Source organism: Xiphophorus hellerii, chromosome 3 (assembly GCF_003331165.1).
Source record: "Xiphophorus hellerii strain 12219 chromosome 3, Xiphophorus_hellerii-4.1, whole genome shotgun sequence".
Classification (NCBI taxonomy): Eukaryota; Metazoa; Chordata; class Actinopteri; order Cyprinodontiformes; family Poeciliidae; genus Xiphophorus; species Xiphophorus hellerii.
This window is the reverse complement of record NC_045674.1, coordinates 19,766,955-19,788,997: the sequence shown is the minus strand read 5'-3', so window position 1 is coordinate 19,788,997 and position 22,043 is coordinate 19,766,955. Positions and strand designations below refer to the sequence as shown.

At 41.2% G+C, this 22,043-nt stretch overlaps 2 protein-coding genes across 2 annotated transcripts; both read right to left on the bottom strand.

Annotated features, from left to right (window-relative positions):
• Positions 1-1,443: 1,443 nt before the first annotated feature.
• On the bottom strand, positions 1,444-7,164 carry LOC116717766 (uncharacterized). Its single transcript, XM_032559362.1, has 2 exons — positions 6,968-7,164; positions 1,444-3,460 (listed from the first exon to the last, which is right to left on the bottom strand). Exon 2 carries the CDS (start codon positions 3,413-3,415, stop codon positions 1,907-1,909), a length of 1,509 nt encoding a protein of 502 aa, XP_032415253.1. The 5' UTR covers positions 3,416-3,460; positions 6,968-7,164; the 3' UTR covers positions 1,444-1,906.
• Positions 7,165-8,044: 880 nt separating this feature from the next.
• LOC116717542 (uncharacterized) lies at positions 8,045-21,008 on the bottom strand. Its single transcript, XM_032559009.1, has 2 exons — positions 18,862-21,008; positions 8,045-11,757 (listed from the first exon to the last, which is right to left on the bottom strand). Exon 2 carries the CDS (start codon positions 11,697-11,699, stop codon positions 8,706-8,708), a length of 2,994 nt encoding a protein of 997 aa, XP_032414900.1. The 5' UTR covers positions 11,700-11,757; positions 18,862-21,008; the 3' UTR covers positions 8,045-8,705.
• Positions 21,009-22,043: the final 1,035 nt, after the last annotated feature.

The following is a 22,043-nucleotide window of genomic DNA, read 5'->3' as shown; positions in this document are numbered from 1 at the left end:
TGCCTTCAATGTAACACTGGATCTGAATAAACGGATCGCCTGATATAGAGATTAAACTGAGATTTATGGTATTTAAAGTTTTGATGTGACGCTCATCAGACGCATGAATGGCATTGAGTTTTGCCTTTCAGTTCTACATTGGAAACATTAATTTCTTACAATGTGGAATAAAAACAACAAAGTAAAACAAGAATTGTGCATAAATGCTGTGAAAAAGTGTATTTTCCCTTCTCCAGTTTTTTCTGTTTTTGTTTTCGTCACATATATCATAAAATATAATCGTACAAAGATAACTAAAGTAGTGGCAAAAAGCTGTTTTGTTCTTTAAACATAAATGACACATTTTTTTTCCCCCGGCACCTCATCCTGTTCACCAAATTCCTAATTGTATTTCCAAACAGCCCAACTTTTCCGTTATTACAATATTAAACAGAGGAAATTAAGTCAACCCTCCGAATGTAATTTGTTTGGTATTTACACTGGCGCTCGGTGTGTTATGACGCTTTCCCAAGCAGTCTGTGAATGCCTCACAAACGCATTGATGACGATCTACTTTGCTAAATCACAATTGTTTTTTATTTATTTATTTCAAGCTACTCCCTCTGCTGGAGAACCAGTGTAGTTGGGTTGGGGTTATTCCGAAATGTGAGTGGACAAGAGAACTGAGGCACAACAGCAGCTATTACAAATCTCACTTAAAAGCTCCGGCACTTAAATAATTGAGCTATTATAAACATACAGTTTTTAAAAAACGAACAGGTTAGATTTGTAGAAAGATATTTCTGAACATTTGACAACAAAAGCGTTTAATTACCTGTCCTCAAGGTATAAACCCTGCTGATATTTACTTCAAAGTCGGAATTTTGGAAAACACCCATTTTACTATTCTTCTGGCATCTGGACAAATTTAGATTAACTGTGTACAAACAGTTAAGCCCAAAATTATTCATGTCTATAATAGAATGATCATGCAATGGAGTATGTTTGTGACAGCAAATGAAACACTCAAAAGATGAAACTGTAAAAAAATGTTTTTATTTACATTTTAATGATAAATGGCATGACAATGATTATCTATGCCCTTTATAATAAACCATTCATTGGCATTACAGCAATCAAATCCTTATAATTGCTGAAGAGCGTTTTACATGTTCCCAAAGTTTATCTTTGGTGATGAGACTCAACTCTTTGGGGTTGGAGGGCCTCCTGACCATCACCCTAACCTAAAGTATTCCCCACAAATCACACTCAAATTGGGCGATGGCTGGCCCACTCCAAACTGGTAAAAGTACTTCAAGTCAGAGGAAACATGTTGGCAAAATTTAAAATTCTTTGTGCTTAAATCTGTCAGCAGTGTGAATAATTTTGGGCTTGTCTGTATTATGTTTTTATTAGAAAGCCTTGCCAATACAATTTCCATATTTCCAAGAAGAAAATAAGAAAACAAGTTTGAAAATATACTTTATTACATCATATACTGTATTCATAAACTCCAACAAAGCTGGTAGGAACACACAAGGAATAAAGGTTTCAGTCCCACAGCTTCAACAACAAACTCACCCGACTAAAAACCTGATTGAAAACAAAACTTTTACACAGTACCTGGTTTCCCCATCTACAGTGGATGAACCATGCACATATATCATGAAGAGGAACTTAATTTACACAAATTCCCATTTCGAGGGGCAGCAATTTCAAACTCCTGAACAGTCTACATGAATATTTACTTTATTAGAAAAAGATAGCTGGCTTATGAAAGAAGCATTTGAACCACTATTCCCTACTCCTAAAGCAGTTTGAGGAAAGCTCAGAAGAATGTAGTCCCCGTGTGATGAAATACGTTGATTTTTGGCAATCAACATAAAACAGTGACATGCAAACATAATGTGCCGCACTACACCACTAGTCAACTCTTTATGGGGACTGATGAGGTTACTTGATAAATCATCTCAGCGGGTTTTTCAGGTCCACTCTCAACAATGAAACAGTCATCATCAGACTCCCCTCCTGCGCCTCCGTTGACGGGGGTGATGACAGGCGTGTGTTGGGGCTTCTTTATGCTGGCGGCAGGGGGAAATCCCAGCTTCCTCTCACCGTTCATTTGCGGGGCGCTTGGTGTTACCTTTACAATTTTGTAATCTCGTTTGCCACCAATCATGTGCTTCGCCATGAACTCCTGGGCCTTGACACACTTGTGCCTCTGGAGCCGCTGGGAGCTTTCAAACGGAAGATGACAGACCCGACAGGTGAAGTTGCTCTGCAACGAGGGGTCCTCAGACGCCTTCTGCACCGCAGCAGGACTGACGCGATCCCTCTGAGCGCCTGGACTGAACGCGCCGGTGTTTGGAGTCTTCGCTGTGATGGAAACACCAGAGTAAGGCTTGGACGCCGTGGCATTCTGACTCTTCAACTGCAAAGGAGCAGTGATGGTCGGTACTCGGTTGGCGTTATTGTTGTATGTTCTGATGTTCTGATTCTTCTTTGCGACCGCGGCCAGAAGTAGCCGACTCCTCTTTCCAGCTTCACTTGGATTTTGGTTTTCCAGCTGCTGAGCGAAAGCAACCTGAGGTGGACGGGAAGGCTGATTCTTTTTAGGACTGGCTCCACTTCGGGGCTTGTAACTCAACGGTTTCGCGGTAATGAGTCGATACTTGCTCTGATAGCTGGAGTTGCAAATGTGAAATCGAGGCACTAGCTTTTTGCTCGACAGTAGCAACCCGCATCCTATGCAGCCGGAGACTTTATCTGCCACATGCGAGCTGTGGTGGGAAATTAGGGCCACCTTTGACATGAACCCCTGCTCACATTTACCACAAGTGTATAGCTGTGTCTTTCTGAAATTTGTCATTGTTTGCAACAGTACAACGGGCTGATAAAGCGTCCAAAGGTCCACAGTTGGTGCACCAACATCTGCGAAGATGTTCTGCACGGCTGCAGCTTGGGGGAGAGGGTTTGAAAGCAACTCAGGCACTTGTGGAATCTGCGCTGTTTGTGGAGGAACACAAGAAGCGAGACCTGAAGAATTGGGTACTTGAAGTTTGGAAACTGAGGGTACACTGCCCTCATTAGGTGCCTTCCAGACAACCTCACCTTCCTGCAACCTTTTCAGCTTCTCCTCCTCTTCCCTGTACTTCTCGATCCTTCGCTTTCGGATCGTTTTATGATCGAGCACTTGATGCCCAGGTTCGTGTGTCGTGCTGTGCTCCAGCATGTCTTTGTACTCGGTAAACTCCGTTCCACAGGAGCAGATGAAACTCGCCAGGGGACACATGTGCTCCTCGAGGCATTTCTGATTGGCAAAGATCTGCTCGCAGCTGAAGCAGAAGTGGCCCGAGTTTGTTAGGTCTATGGTGTTGCCATCCTCGAGGATGCTCTGCAGGATTTTTCTCTTGCGCTCCATGATCAGGCTGGGCATACGTGTGCGATCACAGCTGATGTGGAGTCTGCAAGAACACCTTTCCTGTAAAGTCAAACAGATAATTAATGCACGTCAAAAATAACAATACAGCTTTAGTTTGCATCTTTTGCTTTTTAAGTTACACAACTACGGAAAAGTATTTCCCCCCGTATAATTTTTTTCTTTTACTTTTTTGCTCATTTGTTACACGTTTAACATAGCTTATTTATTTTACACATATTCCCATTCACAATGCAAATACAAGATAACTATTTGTTTGAAAATCAAGTAGACAAAAATATAAACTTATCTGATCCTGCCCTCTAACCTTTTGGCTTACTTTTTACACATTACTGTTTAGTTAATGAAATTATTTTAAGAGACAAGTAAATACAAAAAGCCTTTTATTCAAAGTTTAGTCCGGACTTTATTTAAAACCTTTATTTTGTGTATTTTATATCACTCATAGTTAGTATGCTGGTTGTGTTTGCCAAATATTACCCCTCAAGATTTTCTATTACAAAATAATTTACAATGTATCCAAGCCCAAAAGCAGCAGATCAACCCCAGATCATGATGCTACCACCATCATATGTGACAGTCAATGTGTTCTTTATGTGTAATCCTGGGGTAGGTTTATGTTGACTGTAACAAGATGCACATCTTCCAAAAAGACCCACTTTTGCTTTTTCAGGACAGAATATTTTCACTTTAGTCTTAAAGATCAAGATGTTTTTTTCCAATGCGAGAAACAAAACAAATATAAGAGGTACCAACTACTATTACTAAATTGGCTCCATTTGAGCCCACTTGGAAAATTTCTTTAGTTTTAATCGAGGATAATGCGGCTAAGTTTCTGTATTTTTGCATAGTAGAATTTTAAATAGTTGCAGTTTGAAAGCAGCAAAGAAATGAAATGCTGATGGTCAGCTGCTGAAAGGAGGCAGCTACACATATTTTCTACATTTTTGCTTAAATCCATGTATGAAAAGTAAAGCAATTGTTGCTTTGGCTTTAATAAAATATGATAATGTACATTTTTGTTTTCGAATTCGACCATGAAACTATATGTTTTGTCTACAGTCAACTGGAGTTATCAAAAGTCAAAAGGGAAGATCAGCCCAAATTTGTCTTAAAAAAGGCCTCTGGTCAAGGAAATTAAAATTGATGATTTTTTGGGGGTCTTTTTTCTGCTAGTCTTCAGCTCCTTCTCTTGAAATCTTTCACATTTCTTTAAGCACATACATTAGCTAATGACACCCGTTGTCATTTATAACTGGCTTATTTACTACAACCTGTTGCTGTAACTCCATGCAGGTCGATTGTCGTCCATAAAAAACAATAAACATATTTAGATCAACGGGTCTACTGCTGGTGCTTTTGCTCCATAAGCTGGATTGTTGATTATGCTCCTGGCTTCACCCTGTCCACTAAAAAACACATGCTGCCCTCTACCCTCACTGGAGGACTTGCACAGCGACCGCTGTCTAAGAAAAGCACAACACATCACAAAGGACACTTCTCACCCCGGACATTCTCTGTTCACACTGCTGCCTTCAGGCAGAAGATACAGAGCAATCAGAACAAGAACCAACCGTCTCAGAGACAGTTTTTACCCGATAGCAATAACAAAACTAAATGCAATCGAAAACAACCATTAATCATCATAAATGATGTATGTGAGAATGTGGCTGTTCTTATTTATTAGTTTTTGTTTTTTTTACCAGTTATTTGTTAATTCTTACATTGTGTGTGAATTGTGAGACAGTTATTTTTTGTTTTTAAGCATATGCACTGACTGGTGGCGCCTTTTGAATTTTGTTGTCCTTGTGACAATGACAATAAAGATTTACCTTACCTTACCTAATTTTTAGCATTTCCACTGATAAACATACACAGAAAATCATTGGCTAATTTTGTTCCCCAGATATCTATAAAAGAAAGGGTGTCAAATTTCCAATTGTTAAAATGTTGGTCTGATAAAACTGTTTTACCTGATAAGATTTTCTTTACTCCACCTTCCTGTTGGGTTGTTAAAGTTCACTTAACTTTAAGTGAAAGAACAACTCAGAAGGAGAACACATGCTTTCTTAGCTTAGGTAATGTTCATATTCAGTAAATTGTTTTTTTTTTTTTTTAACAATTTCTGTTTATTTCACCGGCTCAGTGTAACATTTCAGGTTTTAAAGTAAACTCAGGAACATAAATGAAACCAAAATTGTAGCTTTTTAAACACAGTAGCCGTGTTTTGAAACCCACACACGTGACCTTAGATCATTTAATTCTCTTTTTATTAAAACTGTCTGTTTTGACACACAAAATAATCCTGCAGAAGATATTGCATATTTACTGTTACAATAAAAAAAAACATATGCTAGATGAGTAGAACTGTCTGGACTGCATTAAATGTCTGCCAATTATTTAAGAATAGTCCGTGTATGCCTGTAATACATTTGGTGACACTTGTCAAATCATCTATCTGTTGTTTATCCCGTGACTCCTAGCAGGTGGAGCTGGTGCCCATCTTCAGCAGTAATTAGGCGAGAAGTGAGGTTTGTTGTTTAACGTAGCATAAAAATGGTAGAGTTAGTGAGGTGGCACAGTAATAAAGAAATCACAAGTAAATCACAAGTAAATGTTAATACCAAGACAATAGATATAAACTAAAAGCATCATTTTAAATAAAACATTGTTATTAGAATAGAAATAGTTGTATATTTTTCAGTAGCTAGATGGACTCAAATATCTGGGATCCTTGCTCACTATAAATCATAAGCAGAAGGAATCTCGCACCTGGTTTTTGCTCATTTCAGTTGTATTGTGTCGTTATCGCAGCATTCACCAATAGAATTGCATATTTTCTTAATAAAATGACAAAAACCCACCATACCTACTTAATTCCTGATTTCTAACACAAATTCTAGACCATTGCTTGTAAACGTATTTGAAGACACCTTCGAATTTGAGTTAATTGGAGATTAGAAAAATACACGTCCTTGATCTTAATGTCCCATATAACACCATTGCCTTCTCCCTTCCTATGGTTTTTTTTCTACATAAACATTAATAGTAACTCCAACGGATTCCTTTCTTTTGTTTCAGGTCTGTCACTTAAATCATTCTTGAAAAATCAAACTTCAAGATACTAAATTCAGTGCTGGGTAAAACTGGGAAGCCTTCATTTTTAATAGTTTAATTATCATTTCCCGCTATTTACAAAAATGCAAAAATGAATATTCAAGATAATAAACATTAATAATTTCAGAAAATGGCTTTGGGTACTTTTCTAAATATGGTGTTGCATATCACCCCCCAAAAAATTATACAACTCACGAACACCGATTGAACTATTCGTCTAAATAATTACAATGTACTAAACAGGTTTCCACTGGAACCCTAGAAGAGTATTTGAACATAATTCGCTGTAATAACGCGAAAAAAAGAAATCCTGCAACATTAAACATTTAATCGACTCGCCGCCTTACTTTGTTAAACGCGGGCTTGTCTTGCTATTAGCCTGCAATGCTAACATTAGCATCAAACAGACCACGGATGCTACCACCGCCTTACCTTCAGGTTAACGTCACTCAAAAATGTGTCATATCTTTGGATTGAAACAGTAAAAAAGCTTGTCCTCTGTTGTTTCCGGAAACAGTAAGAACTTGGCCCACTTGCCGGTGTTACACACTAACAAGTAGCAGATAGTTAGCCCTCCAAATCAATCCGAATAACGAGAGAGGGGGGGGGGGGAAACGTATTTTCTTCTACATCCACATCCGGGTTTTCTTGGCTTTACCGCCCCCTATCGGCTGAAGAACTTCCTCCTTCTTTCAAGGGTGACTTGTGACTGAGAAAACGTGTCTAAATACTGTAAAGCATCCTTTGGTAACAAAAAAATCTTTGAGGAAATTTTTTTATTATTTTTGCGTGACATCCACTAACTAAATAAAATGAGATAGAGATATAAGCCCATTGTAAAATCTTAAAAACTGTTCCTTCCAATCATTGAACACCTTTCATATTCATAACAGATGAAGGTGTAAGAAATGGTTATTGATGATATATGTGTACTAGATCTACATTTCCTTTTAACCACTTAAAATATAAATATGTAGGTACATATGAATTTAAAACTCTTAAAATTTAGTTTCTAGAAAATTGACAATCATGTACCTTTCTCTTTCACTTCTTAATTGTGAAATCCCAACCTAAACAAATAGAAAAACAAATTGTTACTTATTTCCAGAGCTCAGTCAGGTGTCTTCCTATCACACAAAACTGTGTAGAAATACAATTTGAATGTATGTAAATTAGATCGCAACAAATACCAGACAATTTAGTTTTTTGTGTCACCCAAATAGACGTTTTTAGTACAGGCAACATTCAGGGGATTTACTGTTAAAGGCATGTTCAACGCAGATTATAAATGCATGTTTTTGGTAAGTTAAAACATTTGGCTTCAAATTTTGCAACAGATTAAGCTTTTTTTTTCACACCAAGTAAAAATTAGATGCAGCAACTGCAATACGTTTAGTTTCATATTAAATCCCTAAACCACATTTTTTAACTACTCAAAACATGAATTATTTCATCTACAAAATTCTAATTTAAAGACCTGACACTTTGTAATGAAGACAGTGAAGTACATTCATTTTTTCTGCTGCATCTTTATTACCGCTCCACACATTTTAAGGATACAAACCTTGAGGGGAAGAAAAAAATAAAAAATAAAAATACATGACTTGAAATGCAAATTTACACTTAAGACCTGTTACCCTATGTGGGTTGTACTGAGTTTAAGTGTTAAGCTTCTATTAATTGCTGTAGTGTGCTAAGAAGTGTATATTAAGTCAAGTCAAACCTCATGAATTTAACTTGCATTTTTAAGAATATTAAAAAAAATGATACTTTTAAAAAATGTTTTACCTTAAATCAATGTATCAGAACTAAAAATACACTCAAGACATTGCACACCCTTGTATGTTTATTAACATCAAGAACAACAAGAAGCTACATCACCAAACGTGAACGAATTTTGATTATTAAGTAGTTATGGAATAATTTACAGACTCAAAAGGTTAATGAATGGCAGGGATTAAATTCAAACCTAAAATGTACACTCTGACAAAGTTAATTTATAAGCAGCTGCAAGCTAAAATAACTTCTAAAAGTTTTTCTAAAACAGCTTACGAATTTGCCCTCCAGTACCTTAGACTCTGCAAAGTGAAAATTATCTGAAATTATGAAAAGAACAAAAAAAAATATAAAAATGGACACTTTTTATACACACAATTTTTATGAGAGACCTTCAGTCAGTTAAATCCAGATGGCATTCGGCAGTCGGCTTTGACTTTGGCTGTCCGATCAGAATGCGATGAATCCTCCTACGGTGATTCTTGAGTGACTTGAGGCTCCGGTACGTTCCCTGACACACGTCGCAGCGGAACGAGTCGGACTGCTTGTGAGTGAGCAGGTGTTTCTGCAGACTGTCCATGGTGCCAAACCAGCGAAAACAAACAGGGCAGCGGACGGGCTTGATGGCAGGTTTGCATGCGCCGTTCCTCTGGTGGAACACAAGGCTGATGCTGTTGGGGAAGTCAGAGTTGCAGTGAGAGCAGTGGAAGGTTTTAGGTGGATTTGTGGGGGGGTTCACGGCCCGCATGCCTTTGCAGCGATTCCAGGATATGTGCCTACGAAGGGAACAGCGGGTGGCAAAACTATTCCCGCACCGGGTGCACACAATCCGCTGCCCCTTTTTTACAGAGAGCAGATGTAGGTGTTGGGATGGCTCTGAGCGTGGCGGTTTCTGCAGTGGTGGAAGCACTGACTGGGTGGGCTGTGGCTGCTGCAGTCTTAGTAAAAGAGGCTGCGATCGGTGTCCCTTTGCCAGCTTGTGCTGAGGATGCATGTGGATTTGCAGGTGAACCTCATAGTCAGCCCAGGAATTAACGGTCTCTCCGCAGGTTGGACATGTGTAAGACTCTTGTGCATGCTTCTGTAGATGCTCTAGGAGGAGCCTTGGGGATGTAAATCCCACCCCACACTCGCACGTCACCCTCCTTGGGAGCACAGATGGCAGAGACATGATGCCCCAGTTTCCAGCACTGTTCTCCTCCTGGATCTGACCATCAGCTGGCGTGTCGCCTTGCAAGCCCTGCAGCATGATCCCTCCATCCAGACCAGACATTGTTCGCTTCAGTTGACATCTCTTCCTGTGGGTCATCATGTTGTCTTTGCGGTTGAAGGCCCTCCCACAGACAAAGCAGGAAAACATCGGTTTCATGTTAGTGGTGTTTAGAGGTGTGGCACGGTGAGGCTGACTCTGAGCTACAGTCCCAAACCCAGGTGGCCTGACTCCACAGAGCAGCAGGTGGCGTCTCAAAGTCGACGCTTTACTGTAGGTTTTGTGACACCTGCTACAAGGGTAACGCCTTACTCCTTCTCTGACAAAGTAGGGCAGAGCATGGGGGGGTATCTCTGTGTATTCGACAGATCCAGACTGAGTCAGGTGTCTGTTGTTGCCAAGTTTGTTGGTGGAACTGAGCATCTGAATCTCATCATCTAACGGGATTGTCCACTGCCCCTCGTTGCCGTTTTCCCTGTTACTCTCCTCCATTTTCCAGTTTTCATCTTCTTCCTCGAGGGAAGCCAGTGAAGGGTCCTGAAGCGAATCGATCATGGAGGCTTTTAAGGAAAATGGGGGGAAAGTTCTTGCAGGAGGCATCCAAGCCAACTGTGAAACTGCAGACAGCCCTGAATCTTGAGAAGTCCCCTCAACTTTGATGTGAGCACCAGCTTCAGTTCCCACAGAGACAGTCTTAAATCCTTCATTTGCATCCTCGACTATTGCCATCTGGGCACCAAGGTTTGACGTCAGCGTTGACATTCTCTGAAATGAAGGACTAACCTGACCCTGGACGCCCGACTTAGCACCGTGACACCTGTGTGTTTTAAGGTTCCACCTTCGAGCATAACTGTTTTTGCACAACGGACAGAAGTAAACCTTTTTGGCATTGCTCAGACTATGAAATGGCACCATTTTGGAGCCAAAGGGCGATTTGTTTTGAAGATTCTTTGCTGGCCAGTTGTTTCTCATCTGAACGCAGACGTGATTGTCAGAAAAAGGCAGCCGTCCAATAATGAGCTGTTTGCAACGGCGGCAACATTTAATCCTTTCTTTTTTGTGCAAAAAATGATGCTCTGTCAATCTGTCCAAGTTTGGAAAGACCTTACGACAGCGGCCACATTGATATCTTCCATAAAGCCCTTTTAAAGTTGGATCCATGAGCTTTTGGCGGGTCTCCAGAACCACAACAGGAGACATAGTCTTAGTAAGAGAAACGACTCTCTTCCTACTTGAAGCCAGAACTCTGCTGATGGGTGGGGCCTTTGTCTTTATTCCAGGTTTAACAAGCAGCCGCCTCATCTGGACAATGGAGAGATCATTGTTCTGAGATGCTTCGGCTTTAGCTACTGGGCTTATATCAATAGGAATGTCTTCCTGCTTTGGGATGACATTGTGTTTGCTTTCATTCTCAGAATCGGAAGACGGTAAGCAGTTCTGATACGCAGAAGCCAACAGCTTCATGAGGATGTTGTTTTTTTGCACATTTTCCAGCTGATCAGAGAGTGAGACAGAATTGGTGTTCTCCTCCAAATCCATGTCTTCTTTGCTCTCTGGCAAAGGCTCTCCTGTGGTAGACATGCCCTCAATTGGTTTCACACTGACATCTTGAGGGGGTGTGTGCTGGCCATGAGGAGGGGTTACCATGGCAACACTGTCTTCCAAGGCCACATCTCTTGAAAGTGCATTTGATGTGGGTACCTCAGAGCCTGAGGACTTGGAAGTGGAGGGGGAGCTGAGGTCTAAACCTGCCTCTAGAACGGGGGCGAAAGATGTTTTTTGGGCTGAAAAGACATGGTTATTCCCTGTTCCATCAAGCAGGGAAACATTATCCTCCACAGGTTGCTGTCGCTGACGGACATGTGAACGTTTATGCTCCAGCATGAGATGGAAGTCTAGAAATTCATCCCCACAATCACAAATGTAGAAAGAATTTGCAGGGCTGTCAGACAGATGAGCCAATGAAACAGGCTTTTCAATAGCTGGGACATCATTCGTAACCTGGCTTTCCACCAGACTGTTGTTAGGCCGTGCTGGAGGGGGGGTAGAGCTCTTGGGCTCGGCACTCGCATGAGTAGCCTGATGTACCAGTAGGGAGGCTAATCCATTGAAGGTGTCTGAACACGCCACGCAGCGATACACTTTGGGCGTTGAAGAATTTCCCTGCAACCCCAGCATTGTGGCGGTGAAACGTCACAATGCAAAGCGTGGTCTTCTGGTCAAGCTCTTGGGATTCCTATAAATCAGACACAAACACACACAAATTAATGTCACCAACATAAAACATGTTTTCGAGTGAAAATATTTTCACTGCCAACCCTAAATTGATCATTTAATTCATTTTCTGTCCATAAAAAGGGTTATTCTGTGAACCATTAATTACAAGTTAAAAAATATTCTATACATGTAACAAAGAAGGAGCTGGACATTGCAAATCTTACAAGAAAAAAACCCCCACAGTGTAAGGGATTTCATTTTCAAAAACGGTAAAAGAAACAATATTGTCATTGCAATCAGGGAAACCAATAAGCACTTCCTTTTTACTACATTAAATATATAAACAATTAAAAGCTGCTACAATCCTTCTGCTTTGGCAGGCCTTCCAGGTGTATTGGCTACGTTTTCTTCAACACCTGACCTCACAGAGCACCTGAGGAAGAAGATGGATTCTGACCTAAAGAGACAGCTGTGCCAAATTGCCATAAGCAGAGTCATCAGGTTTTTTGGGGGGTTTTGTTTTTACAGAAATTATATTCTGCAGCAGTAGATTCTAACCAGATCTCTACAAGGACAAACAAGTTGGTTTTGAGTTCATTTTTGTCACAGACGATGAAAAAAAATTATATTTTAAACTCCTCATGTTCTTCTTAGCTGTGGTTTGCTGCTGAACAATATACCATTATGTCCATGCTTTTTCAGAATTTTTTTTTTGTATTCAAGTTTCACTAAAATTGATCAGTTAGTGTAATTTTAATAATAATATTAAAAAAAGATCACATTAAATGGCGTGGTTTTAGTTCTGCCGGATTGTAAAAGACCTCCGACAGTGAATCGGTCATAAACAGCGACCACAGATCTAGGGCTGCACAATATATTCTGAATAAATTGTCGTAGCAATATCAGTGTATCCCATATTCACATCAGAAAGAAGTTCTGTAATTGTTAGATGATCTCTTCCAATTGAACATGCATTCTACATACCAATAATACACCTGCTATTGTCATCTTAATATCTTGTAGTATTGAAATGCCTTAACATGGACTGTTTCAATCATGATACGCATGTTTTTGTTTCTGACAACATCCCACCCAAGAAAAAGGTCACAAAAGCTGCCAAGTCGTCAGAGCTTTCTGTAACTTGAAGACAGTTTTTTTTGGAATATACCTTTAGGTGTGTAACCATAGATTAGTTGCAAAAATTTTAACAGTGCAGATAGGGGTTGGGTAATTTAGGTAAAATATAAACAAAAACCTTTTATCACAGTAAAATTACAGCTTGAATTATATAAATCAGACATAACACTTGTTCTCTGGCACTAAAACATTGACAGTAGATTATTTGAGTCTTGCAACTAGCAAGGCAGGGCCTCCAATGTCCAAGCTCATAAAACCCTTTTTTGTTTAGTGGTAGAGTCCATTGTCCTGCCAGAAAGCACCTCTTAGCAGCTGCAGTATTGGAGATGTTTTGACCCAGTCACTAATCCTTTAGTCTGTGCTTTGTGTCTGCTTCACAATGACGCCGAAATGTTCACTTGCTTTCTAATACATCCCATCCAGAATCATGCAACAGGATGCCAGGAATGTATATTGACGATCATGTTTACATCAGTATAGCTATGAGGCCTTTAATTTAGGACAATGTCAGGCAATAATACAAGAAGAGATGGCGCATGACTATGATACCAAATTCAGCCCAAACCAGTGTATTGCATGCATCAATGATACAACCGCAGTGGGACTCCTTGGGATGAGAATGAAACGACAAGAAAAGTACTTGTGGAGGTGGTGCGGAGACCAAGCACCACATCCCTTATTGGCAGCTTTAGAAAAAAGGCTAAATATAAATATTTATCTCCACTGAGCATCAGCAGCTCCCCTATAAAGGTTATCAGTGGTACAGCAGTGCTAAATATCTAGTAGTCCACATGACTGATGAAGAAAGCTCTGCAGCGAGAACAACTCCTCGGGAGGCTAAGGCAGGAGAAAATTCCCCTCCTCCATCCTCACCACAGCAGTCCTCAGAGCCTCCCCTACAAGCTGCTTCCCATCTTGGCAACAGGAACTGCAGTCTAGCTGACAGGAAGACTGCAACGATCGGTAAGAATGGCTAGAGAGTCATCAGGGTCTTGGTCCCTTCGCTGGTGATCATTTTGAAGGAGGAATACTAAAAGGGAGCCTACAGAATCATTACCGACTAGTCAAGAGTGCCACCAAGTCGTGAGTTAATCTACCATCTGGGAGAAGATATCACTCGACTGAATTGAGACCAACTAGAATGTGGAGAAAGCTTCACGAGACACAACAAAGCCGCTGAAACCTTTGCAACATGTAAATGAAACTATATTACTTGCCATCAATCTGTACAAAGTTAGACCAGCTTTATGTTTAAGATATTTTCCTAACGTATTTATTAAGTCAAAATGTCTTAGCGTGGGAGTAATCTGTTCTACTATTTTATCTTTGTTATAGTTCATATTCCTGAACAAAAAAATTATATTTTAAAATCAAGTTTTATTTAAAGTGACATAGTATATGTTACATAAACAAAAGAAAATTAAAGAACAATCTATTTTTTAATGTAATAATAATAAAAAAAATCTAATATATTAATATTTTTGTGTACTACAATTATTTTCCCTTGTTTCAATCATTGAGCTGCTTTATTACATGACATTAGGACTGCACATTGAATCATCACTGTTTGTAGTGCTATAATTTTTGGTTAATACATTCCAACTGTTATGTTCTTGGATTGTTTATGCTAATGTAATATTTATCTAGTTGGACAGATTCTCACGACAGCAGATGCTTAAACCGGACACAAATGACCTTGTCCTGAATGCTAAAGGCCACAGAGTTATGGGAGAACAGATCAGAAAGAGAAGAAGGAAGACAACTGCCACATGCCATGATCGCAATATTATTGCCACAGCAAGACTTTCTAATACGCAGCCCTACATAACATCTGATAGTGTCTGAAGAATCAGGTCTGGAGAGAAATCCTAGTTTCCCACATACACACATGTTGAAAATCACATGTGACTCCATGAGAGCTGTAATCAAAGCTGGAAAGATGGCGGATTAGAGTACATAAGAGCCAGCATGCAGCAGAAATCAGGATTTCCTTTAAAGAAAAGGCAGAGAAGTTTTTGAGAAACTATGGAGTTTATATACGAGCATGCTTAAAGAGAATGTAACACAGATTTTAAAAAATTCTCTGTAAGCCCATATATCAGATGTAATCAATAGGATGCTTGGTTGTTTGATTGTTCAACCTTGAGGGAAAACTTGCAAAAGTTTATATCTAACAGAAAATTGAGAAATTATACATCAAAGCAAGTGTCTGTAGCCTTTATGTTTTTTTCTCTCATAAAGCCAGAACCCTGGGTATACACTAACGAATCTGTCAGTTAAAAGAAGCTATTTTTTTCCTCATTAGTAATCAACAGCTTTAATACAAAGAAACATACTTTGTTTGCATCAAGACCAAAGATTCACATTTTCTTTGATTAGTAAATTAATTAACAAACAGCTTATTCACTGACGCTTTTCATTTTGCATTCAGTAAGCTTTGAATGCACCGAGGATGTACTCCAGTGGTCTGAAACTCCATTCCTCGAGGGCTGGAGTCCTGCAACTTTTAGATGCGTCCCTTGTCCTACACACTTTAATTAAATGGTAAAACGGATTCACTCTGCAGAGCTCTGCTACTGAGCTTATACTGGAGCCAGGTGTGCTGAAGCAGAGACACAGATAAAATTTGCAATACGAGAACACTGCCTTAAACAATTCATGTTGCCATAAAAGCTAGAAAAGGTCCAAGAAAAAACTGATAACATTTCTCGCTTCATAGTACAATTTATGTACTTCAGAGATAAAGTACAGAATGCAAATATTCTAATATTTTAGCAGCAAAGTAAATCTGACTACTAAGAGTTATGATTTTATTTTTGCCAGAAGGTTTGTGAAGGGTGTCTGAAATCTTTAGATGTGGACAGAAACTGTCAATCCATTGGGATCTGCAGTTCCCAGTTCCATTGGGAACACATCTACCTCGGCTTCAACTACAAAACATGGTGGCTACATTCACTCTTCCTCAAGGAGAGCAAATCATGTCTTTTTCTGTTGTATTTCCCTTTTGCTGTTAAGGTATAATGCTTATGAACTTTTCCATTCTTCCTCTAATTTATTATTCTCATATGTCAGAGAGAAACATTGAATAAAGTCTTCATCTTCATCTCCACCCCTTAAACACCCAAATAAAAATAATTTCAGTTTCAATTATTTCTATCAGGCTTATTTCAGCTTAGACGGACAAGTTCCAAACAGAAGTATTCAAAACCCATAAACATATTCATGTGATAGAGCAACAAAACGTTGTGCATTACGTGAAACTGGGGAAGAATGACACAGTTTTAAAGTTATTAAATATATACATGTCAAACTGTGCACTTGTAATTATTCTGAGTTCCTAATGTGTAAAATAGCGAGACTGCAACGCTGCAAGTCTTTAAGGGTCGACACTAGCTTTGCACATCTGCAGACTGAAAGTTTTGCTTTTTCTTTTAGGGTCACTGTTCTGCTGGAAGGTCAAACCTCACCACAGCTTCAGGCGATGATGCAGCTACCACTATGCATCAAAATACACTGCTCAAAAAAATAAAGGGAACACTCAAATAACACATCCTAGATCTGAATGAAAGAAATATTCTCATTGAATACTTTGTTCTGTACAAAGTTGAATGTGCTGACAACAAAATCACACAAAAATCATCAATGGAAATCAAATTTATTAACCAATGGAGGCCTGGATTTGGAGCCACACACAAAATTAAAGTGAAATAACACTACACGCTGATCCAACTCTAATATAATGTCCTTAAAACAAGTCAAAATGAGGCTCAGTATTGTGTGTGGCCTCCACGTGCCTGTATGACCTCCCTACAACGCCTGGGCATGCTCCTGATGAGGTGGCGGATGGTCTCCTCAGGGATCTCCTCCCAGACCTGGACTAAAGCATCCGCCAACTCCTGGACAGTCTGTGGTGCAACGTGACGTTGGTGGATGGAGCGAGACATGATGTCCCAGATGTGCTCAATCGGATTCAGGTCTGGGGAACGGGCTGGCCAGTCCATAGCTTCAATGCCTTCATCTTGCAGGAACTGCTGACACACTCCAGCCACATGAGGTCTAGCATTGTCCTGCATTAGGAGGAACCCAGGGCCAACCGCACCAGCATATGGTCTCACAAGGGGTCTGAGGATCTCATCTCGGTACCTAATGGAAGCCAAGCTACCTCTGGTGAGCACATGGAGGGCTGTGCGGCCCTCCAAAGAAATGCCACCCCACACCATTACTGACCCACTGCCAAACCGGTCATGCTGAAGGATGTTGCAGGCAGCAGACCGCTCTCCAAGGCGTCTCCAGACTCTGTCACGTCTGTCACATGTGCTCAGTGTGAACCTGCAGTGTGAACCTGCTCAGTGTGAACCTGCTTTCAGCACAAGGCGCCAGTGGCGAATTTGCCAATCCTGGTGTTCTCTGGCAAATGCCAAGCGTCCTGCACGGTGTTGGGCTGTGAGCACAACCCCCATCTGTGGACATCGGGCCCTCATACCATCCTCATGGAGTCGGTTTCTAACCGTTTGTGCAGACACATGCACATTTGTGGCCTGCTGGAGGTCATTTTGCAGGGCTCTGGCAGTGCTCCTCCTGTTCCTTCTTGCACAAAGGCGGAGGTAGCGGTCCTGCTGCTGGGTTGTTGCCCTCCTACGGCCTCCTCCACGTCTCCTGGTGTACTGGCCTGTCTCCTGGTAGCGCCTCCAGCCTCTGGACACTACGCTGACAGACACAGCAAACCTTCTTGCCACAGCTCGCATTGATGTGCCATCCTGGATGAGCTGCACTACCTGAGCCACTTGTGTGGGTTGTGGAGTCCGTCTCATGCTACCACGAGTGTGAAAGCACCACCAACATTCAAAACTGACCAAAACATCAGCCAGACAGCATAGGTACTGAGAAGTGGTCTGTGGTCCCAACTGCAGAACCACTCCTTTATTGAGTGAGTCTTGCTAATTGCCAATAATTTCCACCTGTTGTCTATTCCATTTGCACAACAGCAGGTGAAATTGATTGTCAATCACAGAAGTTTGATTTACTTGGAGTTATATTGTGTTGTTTAAGTGTTCCCTTTATTTTTTTGAGCAGTGTAGTATGTTCAGGTTGGTGTGAGCCATAAGTTTTCAATCATACGTAGCCTATTGGCTGCTTATGCCATTACAGCTATCCCTCCCCAGCATGAGAGTTTAGGTTGAGGTATCAGAGTGCAGGGAGCTGAATACTTATGCAAACCACAATTTTCAAATTTCTTTTGAGAAACCATCTATTATTTATCTTCCACTTTACAATGATGTACTATACGGTGATGGTCTATCACATAAATCCAAATCAAATACACACAGATTTGTTGATTTGTTATTACAAAACGGTTTAGGGTAAAAAAAAAAACAAACTAGTGCAAGTATTGGAAGTAAGAGTATAATAACACACCTCGGAGCAAAATGTGCAGAAGGGCCGTTCAGAATCAAACTTAAAGCGTAAGCATTCATTAGTTGAATTAGTTTAAAATCAGCCAAGAAAACATCTAGATTTTCACATTTCTGTTTCAGAAGTCTATGCTAATTGACAAGTAAGCAGGTCAGAGAGTCACGGTGAGCAGAAACACAACACATCGACGCTGCTTAAAAAAATAAACAGTGCCGAGCAGCAAGGTTAGCTGGCTAATTAGGGTAATACCCCCGGAGCACCGAGGTAACAGGTTTCCACATTTACGTTTCAATCTATCGCCAAATGTGTTGTAAATAAAATGCTGACTTGTTCTGTTTAAGTTGAAGAGCTGCTAAAAAATGTGCTCCGTTTTCTCTGCGGCAATTGTTTAGGTTAGCATCTAGCCTTCACGCTAGGTTGTCCTCCAGCATCTCGGAGGGGCTGCTAGAGTGAAGGCTAACCACGGGAAGGACGAGGCTGACCACGTTCTGGAGGAGGCCTGAGAGGGACGAAACAACCAGCGGTGGAGAGCTGCGGAGCTCCAGGACCAGAGCAACCACCCAAACATACTCACCAGCTACTGGGAAAGGAGCGTTTTCTGTCGAAAAACAAACACAAAGGCAGCGAGGGAGAGGAGCAATGGGCTCGGCAGACATCTAGCCATGCGAAGCCTGGTCTCTCTCTGGGGAAGCTCCGCGACTGTGGCAGCTGGGCTCGGTGCTGAACAAACGTGATGCTGTGCCAGGAGGAAGATCACCGAGCCCTGGAGCTCATACAGCTCCTGCAGAAGGCGCGGAATACTGCGCACGGCGCATGCGTGCTTGGACGGCATTTGTGTCCGAGCCCACAGTGAATTTGACAGGTCAAAGTGAGCAGGGGCGGTCATTGCATTTTACCGCTGGGGGGCAAGAAATAGACAAAGGCACACAAACCTCCCCCAACCAACCCCCACTGCTTTCTATCCTCCTCCCCCCATTTCAGTGCTAGAGTCAACTCTTAAAGGGATACATCAGGATTTAAAAAAAAAAAAAAAGTTGTATGGAATAGTTAATAATTTTCCTGGTCGATTGTGTGTTGTTTTAGTATAAATACAGATTAGTTGGGCCCAAATGTAGATGGAAAGGCGTAAACAATCCATTAAAGTCTTTGTTCAACTCCAATATTGCTGCCACATTGTGAGGAGCATTTTTGTTAAGACTTGAGCAAAAAGTTGCACAAGGTAGTTCCGTAAGGGATTGTGGCTAAATTGTGTGTCTCTGTGGTCTGTTGTGATACCCTGAAACATTATCAGCACAAAGATAGTTAGTTTTCACAACTGTTTGTAAATAACAAAAAAATAGATCGAATATATCATCCACAGCAAATAAGGCAGTCACTGGCAAAAATGAGATATTTCTAATAAGCAGGTTTGGCTCCTTAACAATAATAACATTGTGAATTCTTTGTTTAGTTCAGAATGTTATGGACGACTGGCCGTCCATCCATCCATCCATACATACATCCATCACAGGACAACAAAAAGACAAATAACCATGCGTGGACACACTCAACCCCAAGAGCAATTTAGAGTAAGGTATTCTGACAGGAAGCCAGAATACCTGGAGAGAAATAATTTACAAGAGAATATGTAATCTTCTTGCTGAACAACCCCAGACTTGCAATTAAATCCAAAACCTTCTTGCTGCAAGGTCCCAATGCTGAGAACTGCACCACCTTGTCACACATTGTGTATAAAATGAATAGTGATAACGACAGTGCATCGGGAAAATATTCGCAGCCCTTTCGCTATTTCCACATTTTGTTAAGTTACAGCCTTGTCCGAACTAGAATAAAATTAATCTCTTTCCTCAAAATTTTACACACAAATACCCCATTATGACAATGTGGGTATGTTTTATTTTGGGATTTTTGGAAATTTACTGGAATCAAGAAATCACATTAATATAGTTATTCCACCAATCGGTATGGTAGCGTTTCCAGATAAAAGCCACTTCTTAATAAAAGGCACATGGTAGCCTGTCTGGAGTTTGGAGGTTGAACTCTGTGGTGTGTTTGCCAGGCATCAAGTTTGGAGGAAACTAGGCATGAATCATCACCAGGCCAATGCCATTCCTACATGGTGATGATGCATGGTGGTGGCAGCATCATGCTATGGGATTTATTTGCAGCAGAAGGACTGGCAGATTAGTGAGGAAGAGGGAAAGATGAATGCAGCAATGTACAGCAACATCCTGGATGCGAACCTGTTCCAGAGCACCTTGACCTTACACTGGGGCGATAGTTAATTTTTCAGCTGGACAAAGACCCAAAACATATGACCAAGATCTCAAAGGAGTGGCTTCAAAACCACTGTGTGAACGTTCTGGAGCAGAAAGTCCAGACTAGAATTTCATTGAACATCTCTGGAGAAATCAGAAAACAGTTGCACATAAATCTCCCATCCAACCTATTGGAGCTCGAGAAGAACTGCGAAGAAAAATGGGTGAAACTGCCTAAAGATAGTTGAGCTAAGCAGGTTGCATCAACAAAGTATTAAACAAAGGCTGTGAATATTTACATATGTGATTTCTTGTTTTTCCATTTTTAATTAATTTGCAAAAATCTCAAAACCCTTTTTCCACATTGTCATAATGAGATGTCTCTGTGTATAAGTTTGAGAAAGTAGATTATTAAATACAATCTGGAATAAGTCTGTAACATAAAATGAAATAGAAAATAAAGCGCTGTAATTACTTTGCAGACGCACTGTACAACAGTCAGTAAAGCAATGTTGTACATCCATCCATCCATCCATCCATCCATCTTCTTCCGCTTATCCGAGGTCGGGTCGCGGGGGTAGCAGCTTCAGAAGGGAGGCCCAGACTTCCCTCTCCCCAGCCACTTCTTCTAGCTCCTCCGGGGGAATCCCGAGGCGTTCCCAGGCCAGCCGAGAGACATAGTCCCTCCAGCGTGTCCTGGGTCTTCCCCGGGGCCTCCTCCCGGTGGGACGTGCCCGGAACACCTCACCAGGGAGGCGTCTAGGAGGCATCCTGACCAGATGCCCGAGCCACCTCAACTGGCTCCTCTCGATGTGAAGGAGCAGCGGCTCTACTCTGAGTCCCTCCCGGATGACTGAGCTTCTCACCCTATCTCTAAGGGAGAGCCCAGCCACCCTACGGAGAAAACCCATTTCGGCCGCTTGTATCCGCGATCTCGTTCTTTCGGTCATGACCCAAAGCTCATGACCATAGATGAGGGTGGGAACGTAGATCGACCGGTAAATCGAGAGCTTCGCTTTTTGGCTCAGCTCTCTCTTCACCACGACGGACCGGTACAGCGCCCGCTTGACAGCAGACGCTGCGCCAATCCGCCTGTCGATCTCCCGCTCCCTTCTTCCCCCATTCGTGAACAAGATCCCGAGATACTTAAACTCCTCCACTTGGGGCAGGACACCCCCCCTGACCCGGAGATTGCAGAAACTGGCAATGTTGTACAGTGCTTTTAATATTCATTGACACCGCTAATAGCAATAATAATAATTAAAAAAAACAGTTGTACACAGAAATATCAAACAATAAACAAAAAAACAGAGCTACAGAGTCTGCGTTGTGAGTGACGTTAGCTGGGTTGATTAATTCAAGGAGGAGCTTCAGCAGAAGCCATTGCAGCTGGTGGGACTCTTCAAACTCCTCAGGAACCAATCTTTTTTCTGCAATCAAGACCTCTCACACAGACACACACACACGCACAGACAGAGAAAGAGAGGCAGGAAGGGAG